The 27,540-nt window shown below is 41.1% G+C and overlaps 1 protein-coding gene across 1 annotated transcript; it reads right to left on the bottom strand.

Moving 5' to 3' along the window:
• Positions 1-690: 690 nt before the first annotated feature.
• On the bottom strand, positions 691-26,531 carry zranb1a (zinc finger, RAN-binding domain containing 1a). The gene is made up of 10 exons (XM_049564055.1): positions 26,226-26,531; positions 24,892-25,738; positions 19,514-19,701; positions 17,647-17,800; positions 16,586-16,657; positions 13,993-14,191; positions 11,872-11,992; positions 7,705-7,834; positions 3,110-3,339; positions 691-1,685 (listed from the first exon to the last, which is right to left on the bottom strand). Exons 2-10 carry the CDS (start codon positions 25,712-25,714, stop codon positions 1,470-1,472), a joined length of 2,133 nt encoding a protein of 710 aa, XP_049420012.1. The 5' UTR covers positions 25,715-25,738; positions 26,226-26,531; the 3' UTR covers positions 691-1,469.
• Positions 26,532-27,540: the final 1,009 nt, after the last annotated feature.

Here is a 27,540-nt window from a genome sequence, read left to right as displayed (position 1 = left end):
ACAGAAAATGAAATATAGCAAATGTAACGGTAATAACCTGCAAAAATAATCCACACTGAAGCAAAACATTCACCACTGACAAAATGTTGGATCTCTTGGGTAAAAGGCAATCTTACTCCACCTGTAATTATATAACTTTGATAATGTTTGTTGCCACTAAAAATCACTGTAGTTCAAGTAACTCAACCCTTAGAATATTATTGTAATTCATCTTCTATCCGATGTCCTAGAAAGAAAAGATCTACTCTTGTAAGTTGTCTGGATGTTTTTCTATCTTATGCTGCACTACATTTCCCCTTTTCCTATGACTTTATTGAACATTACATCTTATTTATAATAGAGAGCAGTTCCGTGTTGAGGTTTTGAATCACTGGATGCTCCCCAGAGGGTACTGGCAGCAAAGCAAATTTATGATTTCGGCCTAAATCTTCCAAAAAACAATTTTGTATCCCTCTTCAAACAGGCTTCAACTTCACACTTCAGAGCTCCTACAGTGATGTGGACTATATTTAGATGGTGTGAACATTATTGAATGTCCTCGTGTGTGATCAGCTATCGAACTGTCAGATCTAATTTTAAAACTCTCCCATCCACCATCACCCAGTGAAATCAAACACATCAGTCTGTGGTCTCTCTAATCCCAAGAAGAAGGAGATACTTGAAAAGAAAAGCAAGTGGCAACAAAGAGGATGCAAGTGAGTCAAATTTAATATTAATGCACTCTATAGAAAGAGGCAGAGTGTTTGGTTTTCTCTTTTCCCCACCAGCGTCACCGTCACCCACTCTAACATGACAATGAGCTACTAAATCACACGTAAAAATGTCAGTAAACTTGTACGTCCTTTCCCCCTTCCCCCTCACAGAATGTAGGTATCATCTGTGCAAAATAAAATACTTCAAGACTGAACAGATCAAACAGAACACAGATAAAACAGGGCAGAACAAAGGGATCGCCTCTGCGCGCTAAATCACCTAAACAATAAATAAATCCAAACATCAGGAGGGGTTTGCAGAGGGATCGGGAAAACAGGTGCTCTTTAAACCTTAACATACACACAAGGATCAGCGTCCTCTCAGTTTTAACATCTCTGTCAGGCAATTCTGTAAATGAAATTTCTCATCTAGTGCAGCTTCGGGATTTCCTTAAATACAGTATATTTTCCTATATGTCCTAGTATTTCTGTCAGGTGGAGATAATTACTTTGATAAGAAATAAGGAGGAATCTGAGCACAGGAAGGCAAACTAAGTGGACATGATGTGCTTTCATAGGAGCAGTAATCAGGATTCTGTTCGTTGGTGCTGGTATCTTTTTTTTCTACCACGGAGCTCACAGAACACATGCATTATTACAAGTTAAAGATTTACATTTTGGAGAAAGAAAAAAGAAATATAGATAGTAAGGTACTCTCCCCGAGCCTACAGTGTCCAGTCTCAGATTTAAGAGCTCTTTCTTTCTTCTCTACCTCACTCACTCGTCGTCATCCTCCTCTTCCTCACCGTCAGACAGAGAGGCACAGGGGCGGATCTGGCGGTATCTGTCCAACCACTTCTCCACCATCTGGGTGACGAGGGGGTGGTTACGGCGGCGAGAGCTCTTCTGCATGGCTGCCAGCATGCCTCCTTCTGTCACGCAGCAGTCCAGCCATTCCCTCAGCAGCTTCTCCTGCTGCTCCTCGTTGCCCATCTGAGTTGTAGACAAACATGCAGTTACTACTTGGGGCATATTTAAGATGTGACCCCACTGGCGACCACAGTCATGTATCACAAAACTAAGCATCCGCTTCACAGCTGCACGCTGGAAGCAATTTGTGGTACCCTGACACCATAAGCTCCTTCTTTAAAAAAAAACAACAACAACAAAAAAAAAAAACACTTTTCATCCAAAAATGTCAATTTTTGTAAAATGGTACATGCACAAATCCAAAAGTTGAATTTAATACTTTTCCATACATTTTCAGACCTGATTTGCCACTTGAGTAAACAGTATATAGTATGGCATACATTTTTTCATTAAAAAATGTCATGGACTAGTTCGTCATAAAAATATCCATAAAAAGTCATAGTAAAGTATGCTATTAAAAATAGAAATTTAATAGTTTAGTACGCCATAAAAAATGTAATAGGATGCCATTAAAATATCATAGAAAATGTAATGGTATTATATGTACTAAAAAAATCATAGTACAGTATGTCATATAAATATGACAAAAAAATGTCATAGTATAGCATGGCATAAAAAATTTGATAGAAAAAATGTCATAGTATTGTATGGCATAAAAACATGAAAAATGTCAGTACAGTATGGCATAAAAAAATTGATTAAAAATGTCATAGTATTGTATGGCATACATAATGGCAAGAAAAGTCATAATTTGATATTCCATAAAAAAAGTTTAAATTTTTTTTTTTTTTAGTTTTATAGTTAAGAGTGCCTTAAAAATGTTAAACAAAACTGATATCATAGTGTAGTATGTCATGAAAATGTGCAAAAAAAGTCAAAGTATGTCATTAAAAAAAATCATTTAAAATGCATTAAAATGTCAAATACATATTATAGTATAGTATGACATAAAAATGTCCTAAAAAGTCATAGTTTAGTGTATCATAAAAATTTAAGTAAAAAGTATTTCAAAATGCCATACTATAAGATGCATAGAAAAGTTATGGTATGGAATGCCATGAAAATGTCATAAAAATACATAATAGTATCATATGACATAAAAAATATAAAAAATATGGCATAGTATGGTATGTTGTAAAAAAAAAAATAATTAAAAATGCCATAGTACAATGTGTCATAAAAATGTCATATAAATATAGTACTATACATAGTATAGCATGACATTAGAATGTGCTAAAAACAAGGTCATAGTATAGTATGTCACAAAAATGTTATACAAAATTCAAAGTCTGTCACAATGTCAAAGCCATACTGTGATATGCCATTTAAAGATGTAAAATGCAGTACCTTTAAGACATTTTAATACTTTCTTCGGGTATTAACTGTCGCTAAATTGAGTAATCAGCATGAGTGCTCTGAGACTTCTGTTTTGAAAATAGAAAACAAAAATATGAGCTTTAGCTGTACGTCACAGCACCAGTCCCTACCTCTTGTGCAGACAGGAAGTGAATGTGCAGTAGCTTCCTCTCGCTGTCCACCAGTGGCAAGAAAGTGACAGTGACATCATCGTCAGTATTAAGGTTGGCGCCCGCACCGCGATTGTCGTAGCCGTCATTCTCCATGGCCACCAGGGCCGAGAAGTGGCCTCGTGTGTAGCCCAGGGCGATGGGGCTCTTCCAGCAAAAACTTTGCTCCCATAACAGAGGCAGGTACACACCTAAACACACACACACACACACACACACACACACACACACACACACACAAAGCAAGTCAGACCAGCTGGGAGCCACTGTACACCACAAGACTCTAGACACCTGGGGAGGAGCAGGCCCTGCAGCTCCACGCTCAAATTACAGTGTGTGTGAATGTCAGCTGGGGCCAACCACCATTTCAAATCGGACCTGACATCAGAGGTGGTGGCATTTCAGCTGACTGCAAACAACTGGCCCTTTGTGAGCAGAGAGTGGCTCTGTGGTGCAGCCTGGTGACCTGCGTCTTTAGGAGCATGCCCTCCTTCATAGGCTCACTCCCTACTCCACACACACACACCATCACCAGACACTTATCATGCAGTGTAGACTTAAGCCATGGCTCCAGTTGTACACCTACCCCAGTTACTCTCTGCTTATTAAGACCTGACTGCTTACTGGAGGTTATTCTATTTATCAAAATTACAGGCAGTGCACTAGACTGATTGAATTAAAGATATTGTGTGTTGCATAGCGACTAAGCACCCCAGCTGTGCTCCCTCTCAAGCTTGTTTCTGCCAAGTTAAAAAGAGGCTATGAGCAAGACTCAAGGACCTTATTTTACCCCACAGCCTGTTGTAGATACAGAGTCAGAATACAAAAGCAAACTCCATCAACTTTTATGACCTTTTGACTAGAAACCCTACCTCCAAACATTTCATTTCAGAGTTTGTTGGACTTTTTCCTTTGGCAACTTCTTCTCTCCACATCAAAGAGGTATGGATTAAAGATACTTGTGAGGAGATATCGAATGAGGTATGCTCAAAAGAGTTAGATGGGATCAAAGCATGTTCTATAAACACTAGACTTCAACTCCTCCAGTTTAAAGTCATCCACTGGCTGCATTTCTCCAAGCCCAAACTGAGGATAGACTTTCCTTCCTTCACCCCTAGGTCATCCTTTCTGGTCATGCTCCAAGCTCAAGAGCATTTTTCATTTGTACAGTGACATATACAGCAGGCAGCTGATCCCTGACAGTGTTTCTGCTACTCTGACTCTTCCCCAGCATTACAACAAGCCCTCGTGTTTGGTATGGTCAAATCAAAAAGGGTTATCCTGAGAGTGGATATCAGTTTCCCCTCTTTACTTTATAAAAATGGCTAAATGACATGTTGCTTGTCTTGTATTGAAGGAACATCTCGAATTTCTTCCGACTGAGTGACAAGTGTCAGTCTAGGATCTAACTATATCTGACTGTATTTCACAAAACTGTATTTTTTGGACTTTAATGTATTGTACGGTGCTGTGTTTGGATCCGCCTGGATGATGGTTTTGTAACCTTGGTCTTGGGCTGTCTTCAGCTTCACTTGGTCTTGGTTCCAGGGACTCTATTTTAGAGTTGCAGAGCCGATTTCAAGTTTTGCCGGTCTGGACCAGTTGGATTTTATGCAACCCAACCAGCATTTGTCATTATGACACCTTCTGGCACATTAAGTATTCTACATCAGCAACCTGTGCTGAAAGCATCACAGCGTTAAACCCAACTAGTATTGCATTAGTAATAGCTGATATGAAACATGATTAACACAATATTACATTACAGATGGGCTAATAGCGCCACTAGTGTCTGACAGGCAGTGTGCAAATTACCGCAAAAACAGGGAACATGAAGGAGATCAAATCTGAGTAGAAGTGGGAGGGGTTTGTTTACTAGAAAACGTATGTGTTTTTTGGGGTCTCTTGGGCTCTCAAGAGAAATAAAACTTTCCCAATATGGCAACATTTTGGATTTAAAGCCAATAAAAGAGGAGTCCTAACTGGCTACAAACGACATAGTGCGCAATTTTGAGTTCAACTTTTGTCGGACGCCGTGTTTCTATTTATTTCTATTGCATGCCTTAAAAGTGCCGCAATGGTCGAGAAATGGTTCGTGAATTTGAAATGAGGAATTCTCTACATGCCGCCATCTTATTTCACTACATACAGTATCTCACATAAGTGAGAACACCCCTCCCATTTTTGCAACTATTTCATTATATCTTTTCATGGGACAACACTATAGAAATGACACTTTGATATAACTTAAAGTAGTCAGTGTACAGCTTGTATAGTAGCATAGATTTACCTTCCTCTGAAAATGACTCAAAACACAGCCATCAACATCTAAACAGCTGGCAACATAAGTGAGTACACCCCACAGTGAACATGTCCAAATTGTGCCTAATGTGTCAATATTTTGTGTGCCAACCATTATTATCTAGCACTGCCTTAACCCTTTTGGGCATGGAATTCACCAGAGCTCACAGGTTGCTTCAGGAATCCTCTCCCACTCCTCCATGATGACATCATGGAGCAGATGGATGTGAAGACACCTTGCGCTCCTCCCCCTCCAGCTTGAGGATGGCCCACAGGTGCACAGGTGAGTTTAGGGCTGGATACATACTTGGCCAGTCCATCACCTTTACCTTCAGCTTCCTCAGCAAGGCAGATGTCATCTACTAGGTGTGTTGTGGGTCATTATCATGTTGGATAACTGTATTGCGGCTCAGTTTCTGAAGGGGGGCGATCATACTCTGCTTGGAATTCATGTTTCCCTAAATGAACCGAGCTCCCCAGAACCAGCAGCACTCATGCAGCCCCAAACCATGATGCTGCCACCACTATACTTGACTGTAAGCATGGGACAGTTGTCTTGGTGCTCTTTCAGCATGTGTGGCACATTGGTGAAGAGCACCAAGACAACTGTCCCTTGCCTGCAGTCAAGTATAGCAGTGGCAGCATCATGGTTTGGGGCTGCATGAGTGCTGCCGGTTCTGGGGAGCTCGGTTCATTTAGGGAAACAGGAATTCCAAGCACAGCATGATCGCCCCCCTTCAGAAACTGAGCTGCAAGTTTTCATTATCAAGTTTTCCAACATGATAATGACCCAAAACACACCTAGAAGATAACAACTGCCTTGCTGAGGAAGCTGAAGGTAAAGGTGATGGACTGGCCAAGTATGTATCCAGCCCTAAACTCACCTGTGCACCTGTGGGCCATCCTCAAGCTGGAGGGGGAGGAGCGCAAGGTGTCTTCACATCCATCTGCTCCATGATGTCATCATGGAGGAGTGGGAGAGGATTCCTGAAGCAACCTGTGAGCTCTGGTGAATTCCATGCCCAAAAGGGTTAAGGCAGTGCTAGATAATAATGGTTGGCACACAAAATATTGACACATTAGGCACAATTTGGACATGTTCACTGTGGGGTATACTCACTTATGTTGCCAGCTGTTTAGATGTTGATGGCTGTGTTTTGAGTCATTTTCAGAGGAAGGTAAATCTATGCTACTATACAAGCTGTACACTGACTACTTTAAGTTATATCTAAGTGTCATTTCTATAGTGTTGTCCCATGAAAAGATATAGTGAAATATTTGCAAAAATGCTGGCTGGAGGGAGATCGCCAGGGAGCTGAAAGTTTCTGGTAAGGTAAATAACCATCACTAGTAACAACCTTTTTGCTTTTTGGAAGTAAACTACTCACCCATCGTTTTTGGTTTGATTTAAATCACACGGCTGAAATTTACGTGGTTTGTTTACAAGATGAAAGAGAAGGGCATATTTAATGGATTCAGTGTGGACAGAGCTCCAGTGTTATGTGATGCAACTGATAGTCAGATGCTCCTTTGCTGTTTCGATACAGTGTTGCTATATTCCACTCCAACAATCTGTTGGGTCAAGTGACACTTGGTAAAATTCAGTATACCAGTCCGCTCTGGAGCTTGCCTTAATATCAAATTGGTTTTAACATTTTTACACCAAACCAACCCTACTTCTGACTCTCATCCACCCGTGGACATTTTAGTCAACATAAGGACTGACATACATATGCACTTTTTTGTGAGCTGGAAGCTTGTTTTATCTTATTTTGTCGTACTCTGTCACATTTATTTTTCTTTGTATGTGTTTTTAAAAAAAATCATAAATAAAATATGAATGGAAAAACCAAACTCCATGATAAAATTAATAACTTGCAGCATGAGCCCAAGTAACTTTAAGGGTTAGTATGTCCCAAATTACAAACAAACAAACAAACAACACAGTTACCTATAGTGGCATATTGCCATGCAGGAAGGTTTTGGTTTTATTTGTCTGGGTTTTAGGATATCTATCCCTGAGATTCTTCCCTTCACTCAGCAGAAAATAGCTCCAATGAAAATGTTTTGATAACAGCAAACAAAATCAAAACTGTCTGCATGTTTAAATATTGCAAGAGGTGAAAGAGAAAACATGCCTGTTACTAATTTGACGGCATGCTTTTAAGAAGAATGACTCAAAAAGTTAAACATGAGCAGAGTCCTTGTACAAATTACTACTGAAATCTCCCAGGTTTATCCAAATGCTGCCTCACCTTGAAAACGAGTGTATCCTAACGTTTCCCCACGGAAACTTTTGTAGTATTTCACTCCGTAGACTATGATCGGTCTGCGAAGAATGTGTGCGAGAACAAAAATGTGGGTCTGCTCCAGGCTGGCCCCAGGCTGAGGAGAGGAAAAAAAGAGAAACAAAAAAACAACACATCACACAGTTGTAACCAAACAGACTTCCCTCAATTGTACATTCAATATTAATACAACCAAAAATAGTGGAGAGTGCGGAGACTGCCAAGTACTGTGTATCCTGGCTACTGTGAACCTGCACCGCTGCAGCTCTGAGTACATGTGTAAGCCACCGTCTCTCCTTCTCATCTCTCAGTTGTACTTTCTGAATAAGTAAAGCCGACTGCAATGACCGCTTTTAAATACAGCTACAATGACATTTCACGTTAAAAGGGGGCTTCAAAGTCAGCTACAATTATGGGATGGGATATACAAAGGCTGATCTTATCCCTTGGATCTCATCTCTCCATCACTGTCAAAGCCTCAGACGAGGTTATCACATGGTAGCATTTGCTGTGTTTGTTTATACTGTCGGTGGAGTGGCTCTCTGTGCTAAATGCCTGTAATCCCAAGGTCACATGTTGGGAAGGAGTGCTGCTTCAGCAGGCAGGTCAGCCAAGCAGATGAGCTGTCTGTCAATCTACAACTCCATCTCAGGGGATCTATAATAATTGCTTGTGTCCTCCCTGTCATTCACACACGATCCACCGTCTAACTGTGTCTCCCATTCAGTTCAGTTCAATTCACTTTACTGGTGTGAAAGTTAATGAGCAACACTCCAAGAGCATTAAGATAAGACAGAGTGGATACACTGAGGATCAAATTGCTTTCACAATTTTGTGCATTTATGAGTGTGCGTTTCAGAGTGTGTTGAAAGTGGAGGATCTGTGTCATTGGTCTTAGTATAGCAAGTGTTTATGTAGATCATAAGGTTCAAATATGTGGAGCTTTACAGAGTAGTTCAAAGCTTCATTCATAACGTTGACATTTGATTTCCAAATCTTTCAAATGCTGCACAGACTTTTTTTTTTTTAAGAGTAGCATGAATATGTGGTTGAGCAAAGAAAGAGTGACACTGGCTACACTTAGGGCAGACAGGTGCTGGCGATCGGAGCAGAAGGAAAGGTTAGCAGTGAAGATGTCTAGTGGCAGTATAAGTACAGTGTAGGTTACAGTGTGCCCATGAATAAACACCGCAGCTCCTCAAAAATTCCTGTGCTTTGCTTCACAACTGCTGGGCAAAAATGGAGGGAGAAACAGAGGCAGAGTGTGCTGCACACTCTGTTCCACCTATGTTACAAAATATATAGATAAATATATTTATTCAGTGCCTTATTATTGGGCATTAATCTCGCATTTACACGCACATTTTCAAAAAAAATAGACTTGAGGCATAAATAAATGCCACTCAAAACTTTACTAGAAGCTTCAAATGTTAAAAAAAAAAGACACTCAACACAGCCTTAAAATCTGACTCTCCATCTCAAGTATGTTCCAAACCAAACTGAACTTGGTGTTTTTTAAGGGAAGTTGAACTGATGTGTGGACATGTCCCTTTGCTCCCCACAATTACAGGTCTGACCATTTAATGACATTTTAAAGAATGCCACTCTACGTTGTGGTGGCTCGTGCAAATTGCCACTAACTGGCATGACAGAAATGTGAATTTGTACTCGCACTGGAATCCAACAACATGGCCAGAGCTGCTGTGAACTCACAGCAAGTTAAAGGTACCCTGTGCAGGCTTTTGACCAGTAGTATGAAGCGATGTTTCATAAGCAGGTTCATGTTTTATTTCATGCTCCACTAGGACACAAATAAGACGTGCATGTACACACGTAAACAATGCATGTTTTAAGGAAAAAAATCCAACTTTTAAATGTTTTTATGTCGGCATTCTTGTCTGGAGCCCTTTTTAAACAGGAACTGTGCAAATTTGCAGGAAAGCCCAATCAGTCTTATTTCAGCATTGGCAGTATAAAAACAAAATTGGGGAGTACGGCAAAATGCCGCCTACCTACTTTTGTTTATACAGAATGTGCCTTTTTCGGGGCAATGGGGGGCGTGAGCAAGTAACAAAACATGTAGCTCAGCATGTGACGTAAACAGTGACGTGGGAGGGAAGCCGCGGCTGGTCAGTCCTTCGGCGATTCTCTTGTAAGTCAGCCCGTCCTTCACCGTCCCCATCATCTGACAGTTAATGGCCTCTTCGTTTGTGAGTACAAGTAGGGTGCGCAATTCCTTGTCTCTGTGTCTGTCAGGTTTGTGTTTCCCTCGTGCTACTAGCTGCTCGCTAATTCCTGCTATCAGCTGTTTCCTGTTTATCCACCACCAGTGGGTCACACATGCGGCGTCATCAACGGCCCCTCCCGTTGCGGAAGGCCACGTCGGTCTGTTTAAACTAAAAGGGTTCCGCCAATATGACTACCCTACGAGGCGGAAAATTGGGCACCTTGGATCAACTCGCCAATCCAGCTCTGTGTGTCTAAACGCTGGCGGCTTGTCGGCAAAACAGTCCAACATTCGCCGAAAATCTGGCAGTGTAAAAGGGGCTTGGGTTTGTCAAATGGCGTAGCTTACAGCACTGACACCTTCCCTCATCCCACCACACACCGTTCGCTGACTGTGTAAGCCTGGAGAGTGAGGAATGTGTTAGCTTGACAATTTGAGCTTGACGGTGGAACATGGTGCTATTTTATTATAATTAAACTTTTAGTTAAGCAGGTGCAGATACACTGAATTTTAATTTAATACTGCATTTGTACTGCATAAACACATTCAAAGACCCATAGTCAGTGTATTACACACAACAGATGGCCATTGGCACGCTCCCAGTTTGGAGAAGCAGACATAAGTCCTGACACAGAAGCTCATCAATGCACTGCAGTGGATGCCAAGTTAGTTCAGCTCCAAAAGTCACAAAATAAAATAAACAAACTAACCAATCAGAGGCAGTGACAGACAGCAACTCCTGTGTTCTGCGAGGTGAAATTACTGCTTCTGTCAATGAAGTTTGGTGACTGTGGACAGGGGCAGCAGCAAAACATATTTTAGCCTTCTAAAAAAGGGACACCTAGAAAAATTGGCATCAGCTTAAGTGCACACCTCATTTAAAGAACACAAAAATGGCCCATTCTGACGGGGAACTGAAGTTGTTTATTGCCCTTCAAAGCTAACAGACTCCTTCAACATTAACGGTAATTTTACCTTACATCACACCGGAGTTGCTGATCTACCACCAACTCAACTTTTTAGTTTGTTTGAACTACAGTGTGATTTTCGGAACTGAACTAACATGGCGTCCATAGCAGTACATGGGTTTAAATAAGTTTATATGTAGCAACGTCATCATATAGAAATCTACATCTGGTCGCGTGGGAAAAAGTTCTTAGAAGAGCTTGAGAATAGAGTATTCTGATACTAAAACATACACGCTTCAACCACAATTTAATTTTTCAGATTTGAATACATGAGGAACACTACAAACTTCTACAGACAAAAAATAATGAATCTGCCCTTTAAAGAAAGGAATGCTTGTGCTTGCTTGTATGTGTGAAGGGCTTAAAAAATTCACACAGTGTGTTTTGGTAGAAAAATACTGAATGTTACAAACAATTGTGCTTGTTTATAAAAATCCAAAAATATAAAAACCCACAGGGTGCCTTTAAACAGGAGAAGGAAGACTCTCTCTTTTTAACAAACAAAACAACATGGTGTGTCTGTCCCCAAAGCCAAAAAAGGAGACAGTACACAGGTTTTTCTTTTTGTGCAACAGGAGTATAACTGAGGAGGTGAACGTCCTGAATGATAAACGTGTGCCAGCCAGTTACAGTCACTTAATAATTAACTTGCTGTTATTTTAGTGTTTAAATAACATTTGAATTTCTAGCAATGAACACATAATATTTCTGGCTATAAAGCTGCTGTTTTGCCTGTCAGAATGCACCAATTTATGCGTTGTATTTTTTAAGTATCACTCCCCTGATCCTCACAACTTCTGTCTCCTCACACAACACATTTACAAGAATCTCACTCAGTCCCTTTACAGACTCGACCGCGCCACACTGGGCCATTTCTGCCTTGATTGATAGTGAACTAGAGGAAGGAAGTGAGTAAACCAGAAGGAACCTCATAATTACCTGGCTGGCCAAAGACAGGATGAACGCCCAATCCTCCTGCCACTGCTCCTCTCTCAGGGAGAAATGCAAACCGAAACTCTGCGAGTACCATGACTCCCACTCCTTCCAGCGTGTGTAAAACCTGAAAAAGAATTACATAGTAGTCTATTTTTAAAGCCCACTTGATTCAACATGATTTATCCTTCTACAGTGTATCCTGACAACTAGATTTTTCTGGCATGGAGAACAAACACCTCAGATTCATGAAACAACTTTGTATGTCAAAATCAGCTGCAAAGAAGACCTGAATTAATTTTAAACACTTTTTAAGGAGTCTAGAGAAACCTAGTTACACATATTTCACAAATCCTCCACATACCTACTGCATACAGATTAAAAGGAAAACATGTCTTTCATGTCTTGCCTTTACTAAATAATCAAACCTCCTGTATTTGACTGTGTGAGGGAAGCATGTAAATATCCTGAGGAAATGCTTCTACATTGAGCCTCCGAGTCAAATTATCAAAACCACTAAACTGCCTGCAGAAGATGACTGCATTGGCCTTTCACTAGCTGCAGGCAACCAGAACAACCTTTTATACTATTACTCAGGACATGCACATCTATGACATGACATACAATTTCAGCAGTTAGGAAACTGACAGACAGGAAAGACAGAAAGGTAGTGCCTTTTGCTCAAATTCAAGATTCACGACGAGTGGCAAAAATGTCCTCAAAGGGTAAGTTCTCATTTTTAAAGTGGGGTTGTATGGGGCTCTTATCCATAACTAATGTATTATATACAGTAGATGTAGTTCAGCCCCTAGATTGTCTCGCTGAACACCAGAGCTGCTGCTCTACCACAGTCTCAATCAGTTAGTCGGTGTCAGTTTGACTTTTTTGAATCCAAACTAACCCTTTTAAAAGTCAAAGTCGCACGATAAAACAAACAAGCTAACTGACAGAGACAGAGTTACACTTGCATCTCCTGTGTTCAGCATTGTTAAGTCACTGTTTTTCTTTCGCAGTCTGGCCTTACAGGGAGCGATGCAACTGCTTCAGTTTCCCATTGGAAATCACTGTCTGACGGTTAACGTAAAGCAGTGAAAATATTCTAAATATAGCCTACACTTTAACTGATATTGATATTTTAAGGTGGCTAACCATTTCGTTTACCCACTGTGTGCAAGTGGCAAGTTTGCCAAGTTGAACAAGCACTCTTAGCTCGTTCAGTCTGATAAATACATTAATAAGTATCATTGTTAAAAGCCACAATTATATAAACAGAAGCAAACTAACCATAGCTTTGTGCTAACGTTAGCTGCTGAATGTGATGCTGTCGCCATGGAGCAGTAGTCACTCTTTAGTTCAGGGTGTGTGTGCCGTGCTACTATAGACTGTGTGCTACTGGGCTTGCTGCTAACGAGAGTCTGTTGCTGTGCAGCGGCTCATTCTGCGACTCGGGGTGTGTGTGTGTGTGTGTGTGTGCGCGCTTTGTGCTACTGGGTTAGCTGTCAACGAGAGTCTGTCACTGTGCAGCTGTGCTCTCGTTCTCCGGCTTGTAGTGCGTGTGTGCTTTGTGCTAATGGGTTAGCTCGAGTTAGCTGCTAACCCAAGTCTGTTGCATCATAATGGCTTGATCTTTGTTTCAGCTCCTTCAGCGGACACGCCCCCAGTGTTTGAGAGCAGAGAATACTGCTCATTTTTATACTCATTTTAACTTTGAAACCTAATTTTATATACTTACCAATTTTATTAACATTCAAATTTGGCTAGTTGGTGAATGGCAGATTTTCTGTGGGGTGACGAAGTGCTTTACCCAGAATTTAAAAGATCCGAACCATCCCTTTAACAAATGTTCTTTACTTAAATACAACATCTTTGCGAGTTATAAATATTTAGCACTTCACTTCCTTAAAAAAAATGTATAGTGTATCTTTCTTTTTATGCTGATGACACACAGCTTTCTTTGAAGGTGAGGACTGTGTAGAATTTTATATATGTAATTCATATCTCAAGTAAAATGGTCATAATGATACAGGTCAGTTCATTCATGCATAATATATTACAGTATTTCAAGTAACAATAGAGACTTCTGGATTATATGACCATAGGAACTCTGTGTAGGGTTAGGTGTCTCACCAGTGGGAGCAGTCATGCAGGCTGTCATGGAGGGTCTTGCGGAGAACAGAGTCCTTGTCGTAGATGCCCCAGGTGGCCTGTAGAACAGAGTCCAACAGACAGTCTCCGGCTGTGCGGTTCCACAAGGCGTAAAGACGACTATCCAGGCGTGTGCCCAGCTCCAGAGACCAGTTGATGACAGGAGATTCCTCCTCTAACTCTATACACGGAGAGACAGGCAAAATGCACAAGTGTGGGGTGAGGACACTATTTGGAGGACAGGTTCCATCAAGCTGTTGTTGAAGCATCGTCTGTTTTTGTCAAACTCTGCGGCGAAAACAAGACGGGACCTCTCCAAGAGAGACAGGAGGATGACTTTTAAATTTAAACTGTTAAGATTAAAGAAAATTAAAGTTGACCAATGAATAAATAAGGCCTTGTCCTCATGTACATGTCAGCCTTTTTGCGCACACACAAACTGCATTTTAAGCCCCGTTTCCACAGAGCAGTACGGTACGGTACAGTTCAGTTCGGTACGCTTTCTTTTCCCGTTTCCACCTTGAAAAGCTGTGTACCAATGGAACCGTTCTGTACCGTCCCCATTTTTGGTCCCCCCTCTGTTGGGGTACCTAGCACACAGATCTAAAAGGTGGAGCTGTGAACACTGCAGTCTGTTGATTGGTCAATAGAGGACGGTCACTCTGCTCAGGGCTGAGTTGTGGCTGGTTTTGAGGCTCATGTAACCACTGTTCATACTGTGGAGAGTTTTATTAGTAAACTGTAACTATAAAATGAAAGGATGTTTTGCTGCCTCTTGCAGCAGCTGGAGACGGAGAAAAAATAACTTAATTCACTGGGCCGACTGCTGGTGACTTTTAAGGTGGAACATTAATTTGTAATGTTACTCAATGAATGAAAAGACGATGTCAGGCAATCAACACACCTTAAATTTCACTGTGACAACTTTGACCATCACTTTAGTTTTTATATGACATACACTTTTAGTAATGAGTGGATCGTCAAGTGTTTACATATATTACTTTCCACCGGATTATGTGACCTGCATATATTCTAATCCTTACTCGGAGGAAAAAAAAGGCATCGTGGAGCGTTGTTCATGTGGGCTCCAGCAACACTAAACCCCTGAGCTTGCCTGACAAGGATCAGATGCAAAAACCTGCTATTTTTATATATCCCATAGAGAGAATCTCACTGCAGCCTATTTTGTTGTGAAAATGTCGGGATGCAGCCTCCTTCTGTGGACGATAACAAGGTGCAGACTTCCATCTGTGTCACTGGTAATGAGGAAATACAGTGACAACAACCCTGCCCACATTTAAGGGTACTGTTTGTGGTGGAAACGCTAGGGTCTAGGTACCATGTCTGAAGGGTTACTGTTGGTTCCAAAGGTACCATACTGAAAGTGTTTGGTGGAAACGGGGCTTTAGGGTCACGAAAAATGGAGGATGTTCGGAAACTCCACTTTTAGCATTTACATGTAGACAAAAAAGACTGAGTTATTGGCTTGTGAGACCAGAGTCTGCGCTCACAAACGAGGAGATGGCTGATGTGACTAAAATAGTGCTGGCTTTAACCTTACTAACAGGACATTTCACATGTTTACACACAAACAACAGTTACTCTTCCTCTGTATTGAGAAACAGAGGCATCAGAATGCACTATGGAGGGCACTGCTCTAGGCAGCCTTCTAGTAGTAACTTTTTTCAGGCTTCTGATTGGCGAGTATCTTCTTCTTCCTTTTTTTGCATGGCTTTAGAGCTTATATCGCCTCTGCTCTTGACAGCGCTTCAGTTGTGTTTCTGTGTTTTCATTCAGTTTTTTTTTTTTTTGTTTTTTTTTTAATAACAGTGCTTGTGTGGATGGGATTTTTTTTTTGATGGAGAACAAAGAGGGGAAAAATCCATTTTGAAAAATACCTATGTATGTGTGGATTAGGCCTAAAACTGGGTTTATGAGAACAACCAGAAATAAAACAGGGCAATGAAAGAAAACTTAAAAGCTGATAGTCCTTAATCTGCTCACAAAAACTCAGCATGCAGCCATAGATGCTGAGTTGAGCCTTCCAGATATGCAATGGTTGCAGCTGGTTGTTATGGAAACAAATTGTGCGTCACATAACCTGCTTTACAGCATTTTTCTTTCCTCCTGAAATATTATCAAGCACACCTTTACTGATTCCTCAGCTGTGTTCTCTGCAAAAACCAAAAACCCTGAGTACCTCCCATCAGTAACCCAGTTTGAGGAGGATTAAATAGGTCACAAGACTCCTTGGATACCTCTGCTCTAGTGCACACATGTATGTTCACAAGCACACACAGAGTGCAGTCCTGGGAGTGTGTCAATGGTTAAGCGTTTAGGAGGGAAACCAGTCAATTAACCTAATTAGAGAGGATATATAAGATGGAGAAGGAGGTGGTGAGCTGGCTGGGGACAGAAGTACACAAGAGCAGATATTGGTTTAAGTCTCTTCCACGCACGGCCACACCATGAATCACAGGTAATCAAAACCAAGTAACACATGACTGAACGTAAATAAATGCAAACTGTGCTTTACATGCAGATACCAGATATGAAATGAATAAATCTTTGGTACCTTTCTGTACATCTCGATCCAATACCTCATCGAACAGCTTCTCTTGGACAGCAGGCGGCAAGTCCTCTATATCTGCAAAGGCATGCGGGAAAGATATTATGTTTTTATGCTCATTATAACCCTAATGGCAAGCTGCACCAAGGGCAACAGAAACGCTACAGTAATGACACACAGAGGGGATGTTCTTTGCAATTCCATTCATCGGCTGACATTTTGTCAATGGCACACTGTAAACACAAGCTCTGTACAGCATGTTGTGTTTCTGTGCGTATTGAACTGTGCACACACAAAGCCAGAACACTGGTGGCTATTCTCTGGTTCAATAGTGAATGGCACTGGCTTTGTTTGAAAGAGAGAGAGACAGAAACAAAGGGAGAGTGCCCTGCAGCTGGCCTCTGGCCAAATTCTGTCTGCAAAGAAATACTTGGCATAACATGAAAAAAAAGAAAAAAAAAAATTCGAATCTATCAGTGAAGCCTGCATAATCTTTCATCCCGGCGGCAATAGCAGCTCTGAATCAGAATACAACTGGTAGCGCTGAAAAGCAAAGTGCATGTCATTTCAGGGAAGACATCACGCCAAAGGGACGGGACACTGAGCTGCTGTTTCTCTGAGCAATGCTGCACAACAAGGCTCGCCGTCATTCTTCCAATTCTCCGGTGAGGGGGGAAAACATCAAGATCACACAGTGAAATGCTGCACATTTACACTGTTTAGAGGAAAGTTCTATGGATGTGCTTCGAATTTAAGCACAACCAGAATCCCAAAAATCACAACATCACTTATTTATCCATTCTACACTTGCAGAATAAATGTAGCCTGCAGGGCTCAATGTCATTCTTCATGTAAGATCCTTAAAAAAAGGCAAATGTTCACACTGTTTTTTGATGTGAATTTTGTTAATTTAAGTTGTTTATTAAGGCAAAATAAAAATAGATGGTCTGTCAGTGGATGCCAATAAAGCTACATATATTTACTGATAAATACAGAAGGTGTTAGATCGCACATGTGCAAGGACACCCAATTAGCAAAGTGATGCCTCATCAAGATATGGTGGTTACCTGCAGGCAGGGTGAAGGTGACCGGGTCAGTGAGGAAGTAACAGGCGAAGTCTCCTTTGCGTTGATGTAGCGAGGCTGCAATCTCCCTGCGGATCTGCTCCGTCAGCTCAGGACACACCATAGAGGGGATGCACTTAGCTGCCTGCTGGTTCACCTAAAGAACACACACAGATTCATTAGAGGCTAGAGGTAAAGATACCAATATGAGCATAATAATAAGATATTTGTGATACATGTTAACAATGAACAATGTCTGAAAAGGGAACTAACATTTTTTTTCATCCTGGGCCCTATTTTCCAATCTACTTTTGTCTAAGTGAGTGATAGGATGTTCAGTATGTGACATTTCTCCAGTACGAAGCTAGGGCTGACCTGCCTGCAGCTCGTGAACGCGCGCTATATTTAATAATTCAACGAGCTCTGCGTCCGTGTACTCCGTGTTCAAATAAATATGGGCGGTCATCAAATTCAAATGGCTCATCCAGATCCAGTTGGTCAAAATCGGGTAAAAATATAGCCATGACTACTCCAAACAGTTGCATTTGTAAGCTCGCTCCAGCGGTAACTTCCTGCAACAACTTAAGTCTCGCATGACCAACTGCCGTAAAACACCATAGACTGTAGTGTAAAACACCAAAGAAGAAGAAGAAGAAGAAGAAGAAGAATCTAGCGAGATGTGAGATTTCAGAGCCAGACTTTCACTCTCACTCTGTTTTGACTTGCCACAACAAACATGTCCGAATTTTTACCAGATTATGACCAACTGGATCTGGATGAGCCATTTGAATTTGATGACCGTCCGTATTTATTTGAACACGGAGTACACAGACGTACACGGACGTGGAACACACTGAAGAGGGACGAGGAGAGAGAGGGAGCAGGAAGACTTGCCACAACAAATATGTCCGATTTCAGCTAAAGGTAAACACAGACGTTCATTTCGCCTGTCCGTTATGTTGTCGGATAATTATACTAACAATCAGAGCCTATCTGTGCGAAAAAAAAGCACTTTTAGTGGACGTATTTTGACGTTGTTTGACGCTGTCTGGGTGCCCTATTATTTAACATAGCGCGTGTTCACAAGCTGCAGGCAGGTCAGCCCTAGCTTCATACTGGAGAAATGTCACATATTGAACATCCTATCACTCACTTAGACAAAAGTAGATTGGAAAATAGGGCCCAGGTTGAAAAAAACATTAGTTCCCCTTTAAAATGAAAATCAGCGATGTTTTGGGCAGTTTTAAAAACACATGACATAAACAATGACAACAACTGACACACAATAGTGTACACGTTTTATGTGTGTATTTTTTATCTGAAGGATCCAACTCTGCCTACACCATCTTTCTCTTCTAACCTCAGTGACCTGTTTCACAGTGCAGCCCTCTGCCTTTCCTAATCGTTGCTTGCCCTCCTTGCAAACCACATCAGCTCTGTGGCATCACGTCCATTAGGAACCAGTGGCAGGACTGCAGCCAGGCTAATCCTCCACCTAATCCTTAAAGTGCACTTCTGCTGTAATTAAAGGCATTACAGGCATCTGCCATATATCGTTTACTCTGGCGCAGAACAATTATAGACCGGTATGGTTGAGGAGGAGAACTACAGAATTACATCAAAATTACAGGAAATATTCAGACCTTTTTTTGTGTAACATACCCAATTTGGTAGTGAGATAAAGAGGCACAAGGTTAATGGTAGCTACCTATTTGTTTTTTATAATCTTCAAACAAAGAGTAAAATTATTTCTGTGTAGAAAAATGTGTGTAAAGAGGGTTTTATCAAGAGAAAACCTGCTCACAAAAGAAGGCATAGCTTTAAATCCAGCGGGATGGCAAACACTAACCAAATCCATAAGTACTCTTACCTCTGTGAGCAGGATGGCGAGCATGTCCTGCCTCTGGAAGCGGATGGCCAAGTGGACCAGCGTGAAGCCCACATCAAACGCAGAGGCCCGGTTAAGGAGCTGCACCTCGTCAGCAGTGAGCTGCCGGGCGATGTCGCCACCGGATGACTTGTAGGCTTCGATTGCTGCCAAGTCTCCCTCTACCACGCCTGCAGCAGGGGGAGGAAGAAGAAAGAAGGAAGGTCAGAGAATAGAAGTCAAACTTTGGCGCTGAAAAATATCAATCTAGAAGTAGTTTTTCCAGCTTTTCCGGAGGTTTACACAGGCTAATGAAGGTAGCTGGAGGAGACCCACACCTACATTGATGACGATGCATGTTTATGGAAGGAGGAACAAAAAAACAATTCACAGTGAACAGCTGTGACAACTCAACTGTAAGCCTGTGCACAAACACCTACTGTCATCACAAGGCATGTACACTTTCACTGTCAGGTTGTTAGGCAATGAGGTTAGACTGAATATCAGAGACACCACACACTCAAAAACACTACAAAATACAACCTGAAAATTGTTTCGTAAAACGATGTAAGACAAAAACTGAACATCATAATCTTCATTCAGGTGGTATTAATTGCAGGGCTGCTCCTAATAAATTGCCATCAGTGTATGTGAATCTGCTATAACAAATATTAGTGTTTCTTGTTCAAACACCTCTGCAAAGGAAAAAAAATGTAGAAAGACATGGGAATCCTTTTAAATCAGGCCTATTCTTTGTAACTGGATTAGACCGGCTTTTTGGAGCAGTTCCAACCCCATGTCCTTGCTTGTAATAGAAGCAAGATGTAACAGACAGCTTGCCATGTTCAATGACAGAGCTACAGAAATATCCATCAAGCTGTGCTAACACATCAAACTGCTCTTAGTCACAAGCAATTAATATTAAAATCTGGTAGGGAAATTTGTAAATTCAACTTCAAAAGAGTTAAATGCTAAAAGAATTCACAGCAAACGGGGCTCTTTGGCGCTTGACGTCAATGCACAGTTCAGATGACCTCTAGATGTAGCCACTAGCTAACCCTGTGTGAGAGTAGTTATCACACTGTCAGGCTACTAAACAGCAGAACAGACAGAGCAGTGTAGCTCATAATGCAGAGCTATCGGAGAGCTGTGTCAGACAGAGGACAGTCTGTGCAGATTAGCGTCCTCCCCCTCCTTTGGACATCGCAGTCTCAACATCTGTTATGAGTGAAATGAACGGCAGCTAGGTAGCACACTGCACGCTGAAGCGCTGGCTAATTTTAACAGACTGCTTTATGTGAGGTTGTCCTCTCTGGCAGGGGAAGAGGACAGTTACCTTGAAAGAACCTGAGCGGCAATGTGCCAGGAATGCCTGGTACCTCCCTTCTACATGCTGGGTGATACTTTGCAGACACAGATCCATAAATGGATGCTGAATAATTTTTGCTGCAGTTTGCCATACTAGAGACGTAGACTGTTCTCCAGGTGTGTGAATAAAGGTAATTTGAAGATAAAAACACTTGTGCATGGTTTAGGTCAAAGTTGTCATAATAAAAACAACTGTGTCCCAATGCCACTATCATAACTGCTGACGTGACAGTATCAACGTTAAGTACACTTTGTGCTGTTGATGTGTGCTGCCTCACATTGCAAAAAACACCCTGATGAAAGCCTGGGACTGAAATGCTTTACTTTCAATAAATCAGCTAGTGTTGCAGAATAATTTGGGCCACGTTTGGCCCTTTGTTACCCAAACAAGTAGTGAGCTGGTGAAACAGTGACAGCACACTCCTAAAAAACACAGTACATGCTTCCTAAAAGAGTGTGCAGGGCACAAACAGAAATGGTGGGGACGTCATGAGAGTCTTATAGTTAAAAGATGCATACCACATAACCACAATATTCAGGTCAATTCCGGCCAAGGACCAGTGTTGCATGTCATACGCCCCCTTTCTCCTTTTTCTTGTTTCCTGACTGCCTCTATAATGCCCTAAATAAAAATAAGTATTTCATATTTGGAAGAAAAATGCTAATCTTTGCCATGTCAAATAGGTAATAATGTTCCCAAGATACTGTTTGGTTGACAGTTCTTTGTCTTATTCCATGTTAGTACAAAACAAATTAATTATTTGTTCAGTATTTTCATCTTCAAGAGCACTTTAACGCTATATTTGGTAACTTTGGAAAAGATTTTATTTTTCATATTTGCTGAAACTGTCCTTGTATTCACACATCACTAAATGAGACAGATAATCTGTGGAAAAACAAATCATACTCCTCTGCCTACTCTATTGCCTTGTAGCTCCTCTGATGCTCTTACTGCATGTGGACGAAAATGACCAATCAGAGCCGAGGGGTCTCTAACGCAGCTGTCAATCATTGCTCGTGAACTGCGGTCAAACCAGGCAGCGCTGACCAAATATGAATCAAGATCCTGGTACTGCCTTGCCTATTTCTCGCTTCAAATGTTTTTAAGAACATATTTTAGTGTAAAATGAGAAGGTTTGTGACCCGGCCGCCATGTTGTAAACAGTCGACTGAAGCACCACCCACCAGACACGCCAACTTTCTCATTTTACAGCTAAACAGTACACTAAAAAATGTTTCTGAAAACAACTACAGGTATAAGGGTGCATTCACACCAGGACAGTCCAGGGTTCGGTTCACTTTCACACTGCACTTTTTAAAGCGGACCAAACCGCCTGGACAAAGTCACACAGTTTCAACAGCTGCTCGTTTGGGGGCAGTATTGCCCGAAACGACCACTGACCAGGAAGAAAAAAAGCATGAGGAAGAAGAAAACCCGGCTCATTGATTGGCCAGGACCGAAAACGGAAATCCATCCCATTCAGCCAGCTTGGTCACCACAAAAACACCAAACGTCAAAATGCAAAGCACTCTACGTCACCTCCTTTCTTTGGTTCACTTCCTCTCTTTGGTCCGCTGGGTAGTCCGTTTGCATTTTCCACTGTAAACGAACCACACCAGGGTTCACTTGCAAGTGAAAAGAGACCCCCAGGGTTCGCTCGTTTGGTCCGCACCAGAATTCGAATAAGCGTTCACACCACTCCAAACTAACTGAACAATCCGTGGAAGCGGACCAGGGTTCATTTAAAGCGTACCAAACAGCACCAGTGTGAATGCGTCCTAAGGTTCCCCAGAGTCCAACATGTGCAGCTATTTGAGAATATCAATTTCTCATGAATTAACTGCCTCAACATCGTACTATGAAGATTACTACATAATATATGCTTCATGGATTAATTAATAGTGTGTAACTAGGACACGTTGTAAAACTGTTCTATTAGCCCATTATGCTGTGATCAGTCAATACATTATTAGTCCCAAAAAAGCCAGAAAAGCCAGAAATGGGGCATCCTGAACATCAGGCGTGACTATCTGGACGGACATCAATGTTGTGTGGTTATTTGAACTGATGAATACATTGCAGAACTTCAGTTTCTACAAAGTGACGTCATGATGTTGGGTAGAATTTTGTACTCGTTGGTGACTTCCAGTGCCTGATGGTAACACACAGCGCTACTCCACAATTTTTTTTTAATATATAATCACATAAACTAAACACGTCATCATCATCACGAGCAACACCAAACTGTAGGAATAATATGTAAACTACAGACAAATTTTATCTGCAATCTCAACACTCGCTGGTTAAAGTCCAAACAAAAGAACAATATTACAATAACAGAGTCTGCTTCCTTGTGAGGAAAAGTAGAATCAATGGGATCATCCGATTTTGGCCCAAATACAGCGCTCTGAAACAACATTAGACCAGAAACAGTGGAGCAGAGTGGAATAAAGTTGTGCGACCTGAGGAAGTGCTTGGCCTGGCCATAACGTACTGCTCCACTCGGGCACTTCCTCCTCTGACAAAACACTTTGAAGAGCCCAACTGTAACGCAAGCTACTGAAAAGAGTCAGCTCAACAAAAAGGTGCAACAGTGTTCAGAATTAAATCAAAAGGCTGGGATTGTATTTATGAGGCAGATGAAGGACAGCAGTGGAAAAAATAAACTCACTGTGACCTAAGAGTAATGTTCTCTACTCCACAACAACAGGCTGGAAAGGGCAATTGGTGCAAAGGTCAGGAGGACACTGATCATGTGCTGCCTTCGTGCTTCTTTTTTTTTTTGCCTTTTTGTTGTTGACTGGTGTCCATGTCTTGTCAAGGCTATTTTTGCCTCCCAGGGCCCCTACTCAGCACATAAGCGTCACTGTTTACAGGGTCGGTTGACCGCGAGCCAGGAGAGTCTCTGGTCCACGGGATACACACTCACTGCGCTGCCCAGACGGCTCATTCATCCCCACCGGCTGGGAAGCACTCACACCCTCTCAGTTTCTCAAAGACACTCTCAGTGGCAGAGCAAGGGCAGCTAGGGGCTCGGTGATGAGCTGGATCAAATTCCTACTCGCCCTTTAGTTACACATATATCTAATGCTGCCATTCAGCATCGTCTATGCTTTGATGATGATGATGATGATGATAAGTATCCTCTCCATACAGCAGACATTTTCCACCTGAAAGCACTACCCTGTGAAATTAAACCCTTATCGCGGAGCCTGCCAAGCTGGTGTTTTGCTAAATTCCTGTTGTACTCTAATATTTGGAGTCTAAACAATGACATGTTGTCATTCATTGATATAACTCCTGGGGGATCACACTACCGTGGAACCTTGGCCTTTGCAAGGTGAGGCACCACCGGAACTGTGATAAAATAAAACTGAGCAGAAACTAAATGTTATGCAATTGGGACAGAAATGGTCGCAACTCACTCTGTCACCACTGAGCATGATATCATGGAAGGAAACAAATAGCTGGTGTAACAGTAGAAGTGTTGTTATAAGGAAAAATGGGACAGGAGTATGGATTCTTTGTCCCAGTAAGACTATTCTGGTGAGCCACAGAGAGAAAGGAGGGCAAAAGTATTCCCACACAAAAATCTGAGCTCAATAAATAGTGTTTGTAATCATTACTATGGAGCGCACTACGAGCAGAGATTGTAAGAACTGCAGTTGCATCAACTTGCTATTTTTGTTATTTCCATTGATTTTCTTTTTAATTATTAGTTAACACATTAATCTATGATATTTAATGCCTTTTAAACCTTTTTAAGATAATTAACGACCAAATTTAAGACCAATTTTTTTTTAGAAAAATGAGCTTTTCTCATTCAAGCACTGCAGGTAAATCTAAACGGTCAGCAGTGTATATATATACATATATATATACATATATATATGTAGTTTCAAACAGACAGTTTATTTAAGGAATATTGTGATTAGAATGAGTTAGGTTTATCTACATTTTTCCGTCAGGTAAGTGCAAATACAAAGACATTTACTGAGGTACAAACACTCACCAGCACATGCATTGAGGAACAGCCAGTCTGTTTTCCTCATTCGATTTCTAATCTGCTTTAGCTTCTTGAAGTCGACCTCTTGTTCCTCTTTGCTGCTCATGGCTCCAGCTGCGAGCTCTATCCTCTGGAAATCCATTTGGACATTGTCTTCCCTCTTGGGTGTAGGAGGGGACCTCCTCTGGCCCTGGCCTCCACTGCAACTGCCCCTCCACCAAGCCCTGTCCTGCTCATTGATCATGGATGTTGGCTCCGAGGACTCGGCCAGCTCTATGGCTTCCTGGTTATTGGGCTTGGGGTGGTCACACACCACACACTTTGTAGTTTTGGGCCAGTTCTGGTAAGTGCAAGCTGCGCATGTCCAGTGCTGCTGATGGGTGTTGAGTCTGTTTCTGTCATTGTACTCCTCACAGGTATCCACAGGGGAGTGGAGAGGACGACTGACTGCATTGGAGCCTGACGGGGACTCCGTGGGGCTGCTGGTCCTCGGGCGCTGACACAGGCACTGTGTGCAGCGTAATGCTCGGGGCCAGTTCAGGTAGGTGCACATCTGGCAGGACCACTTATTGGCAATCTCAGCCATGCTGGTGGACCTGATTCTTGGCCTGGCACTGGAGTCAGGGCAGATGAGTAGGTTGCCGCCACTCTCAGTTCTGGGGGGGTCCCAGTCTGGACTGGGGTCCAGATCGGGGCTGTTCTTGTAAGGTTCCTCTGTGATGATGGGACCCCTCGACCTCTGTGCACGGCACATGGTGCACTTGACTGCAGATGGCCAGTTTTCATAGGTGCAGTAGTCACAGGCCCACTTTATCCTCTGTTCTGTCATTGTGGATCACTTTGGATGGTCAAGCTGTGGTGATAAATCCAGTTAGACATGTGGCATGAACAAAAGCTTTGACAACCATCTTGGAGGTCAACAAACATAACAAACTAGTATCATTTATGGATGCATAATCAAATGAAGAGATTGCATGTTGCCTCAAATATGCACTCCAGCGGGTTTTAAACTAACTTACATCTGGTCGGGCATCTTCAATGACACTGGCAGCCTCAGATAGTGGAGTGATTTGAAGATTAAAATTACCTGTCAGCTGTTTATTATCAGTAACACCATGGATGTGGGTTAACAGCCTTGGTTTGATTAGCATGACGGTTTGCTCTGTTGCGTTACCATGTACTAATGTTTGTCTTTACTGTTAGCATGCTAGCAGGGGAAGCTAACCACCTAGCATACACAGTTACCGTCAACGGTAACAGCTCGCGAACATTTCTTAGAAAGTATAGACACAGTACATGTCGTTAACCGGATTATTTGAAGAAATATGTAAAACTCTTACCGTCGCGGCTGAGCTCGTTCCTCAAGTCCTGCCGAACACCACAACAAACCTTCTTGTACCAGCCCCCCCTCCTCCTGCTCTATCAAACCTTTCCCAAACCGAGTTATTTCGACCCCTCTGGTCTCTCACATGTTTACCTTTATGGACACATTAACCTCTCGCGGAATAAACCACACCTTGGCAAAGCCTCTGCACTCCCTGAATCATGGTGTAAATATGCGACACTCCATGGTTTACATTGCCTCCGTGTTGTTTAATGGCGGCGACAGCGAGACAAATGAGTAGCAGAGCCAAAATAAACGCTTGCTTGCCTTCGTCACCAATCATCTGGCTCAGCGCTCGATGCGATTGGATAAAGGGAAAGTACTGTGTTGCCTTCAGGGTACATGGGAAATATTACAACTCCCTAATGTGCGAACATTTATGAGAGGTTCAAAAGAACTGGGATATTTGATAACGAGGGGCAAGAAAGTGTTTACTCTGTAACTCAGAGTGTCTACTTTCATGTTGAGTCTGTACGGTGAAGTAAAACATTTTTTTTAATATAATATCACGTCAAACAAAAACTGGAATATGGGACATATGACCAAACAAATCATAATGATCCGAGCTCATCACAGACACTAAAAGCCTCCCTTCTATGGCGGCTGTGGGATGAAATTATGTTGTTTAATTCTATAAAGTAATATAATATATTGTATAATATACATAACATAAAAATATAACACATGAATATATATAAACATATTAACATCATAGTATAACATATTGTAGTATTTATTCTAACTGTATCTTTCATAATATTCATTAGAAATTTAAAGTATGTTTAAAAATATAACATACATTTATAATATATTATAAAAATACTATATATATAATCTAATATAAAAAATATAAAAATATATAACATATGATATATAAACATATAAACATTATAGTATACCATAATATATTGTAATATTTATTAGAAATATATGTATATATCATATATATCATATATTTATCATAACTATATATTATATAACATTTATCAGAAATATGTTTAGAATATATCTAAAAAATATAACAGACATTTGCAATATGACATATTATATTTTATATATACAATATAAATAGATATAACAAATATATAACATACATTTAAAATATAATATATTATAGTATATGTATATTATACCATATATAATATAAATAAATATAATAACTTAAAAATATTATATATATATATATATATATATATATATATATATATATATATATATATATATATATATATAACATACGATATATAAACATTATACTATAACATAATAAG

This window comes from Epinephelus fuscoguttatus, linkage group LG20 (genome assembly GCF_011397635.1).
Source record: "Epinephelus fuscoguttatus linkage group LG20, E.fuscoguttatus.final_Chr_v1".
Lineage (NCBI taxonomy): Eukaryota > Metazoa > Chordata > Actinopteri > Perciformes > Serranidae > Epinephelus > Epinephelus fuscoguttatus.
The sequence above is the reverse complement of the archived record's forward strand: the minus strand, read 5'-3'. Positions and strand labels throughout refer to the sequence as shown.

Coding starts and splice junctions, on each gene's coding strand:
- zranb1a (XM_049564055.1), bottom strand. CDS start 25,714: ATGACAGAACAGAGGATAAAGTGGGCCTGTGACTACTGCACCTATGAA. Junction 16,658..17,646: donor CACCTTCACCCTGCCTGCAG/GTAACCACCATA, acceptor ATGCCTTTGCAG/ATATAGAGGACTTGCCGCCT. Junction 7,835..11,871: donor TCCTGTCTTTGGCCAGCCAG/GTAATTATGAGG, acceptor TCCTCTCCTCAG/CCTGGGGCCAGCCTGGAGCA.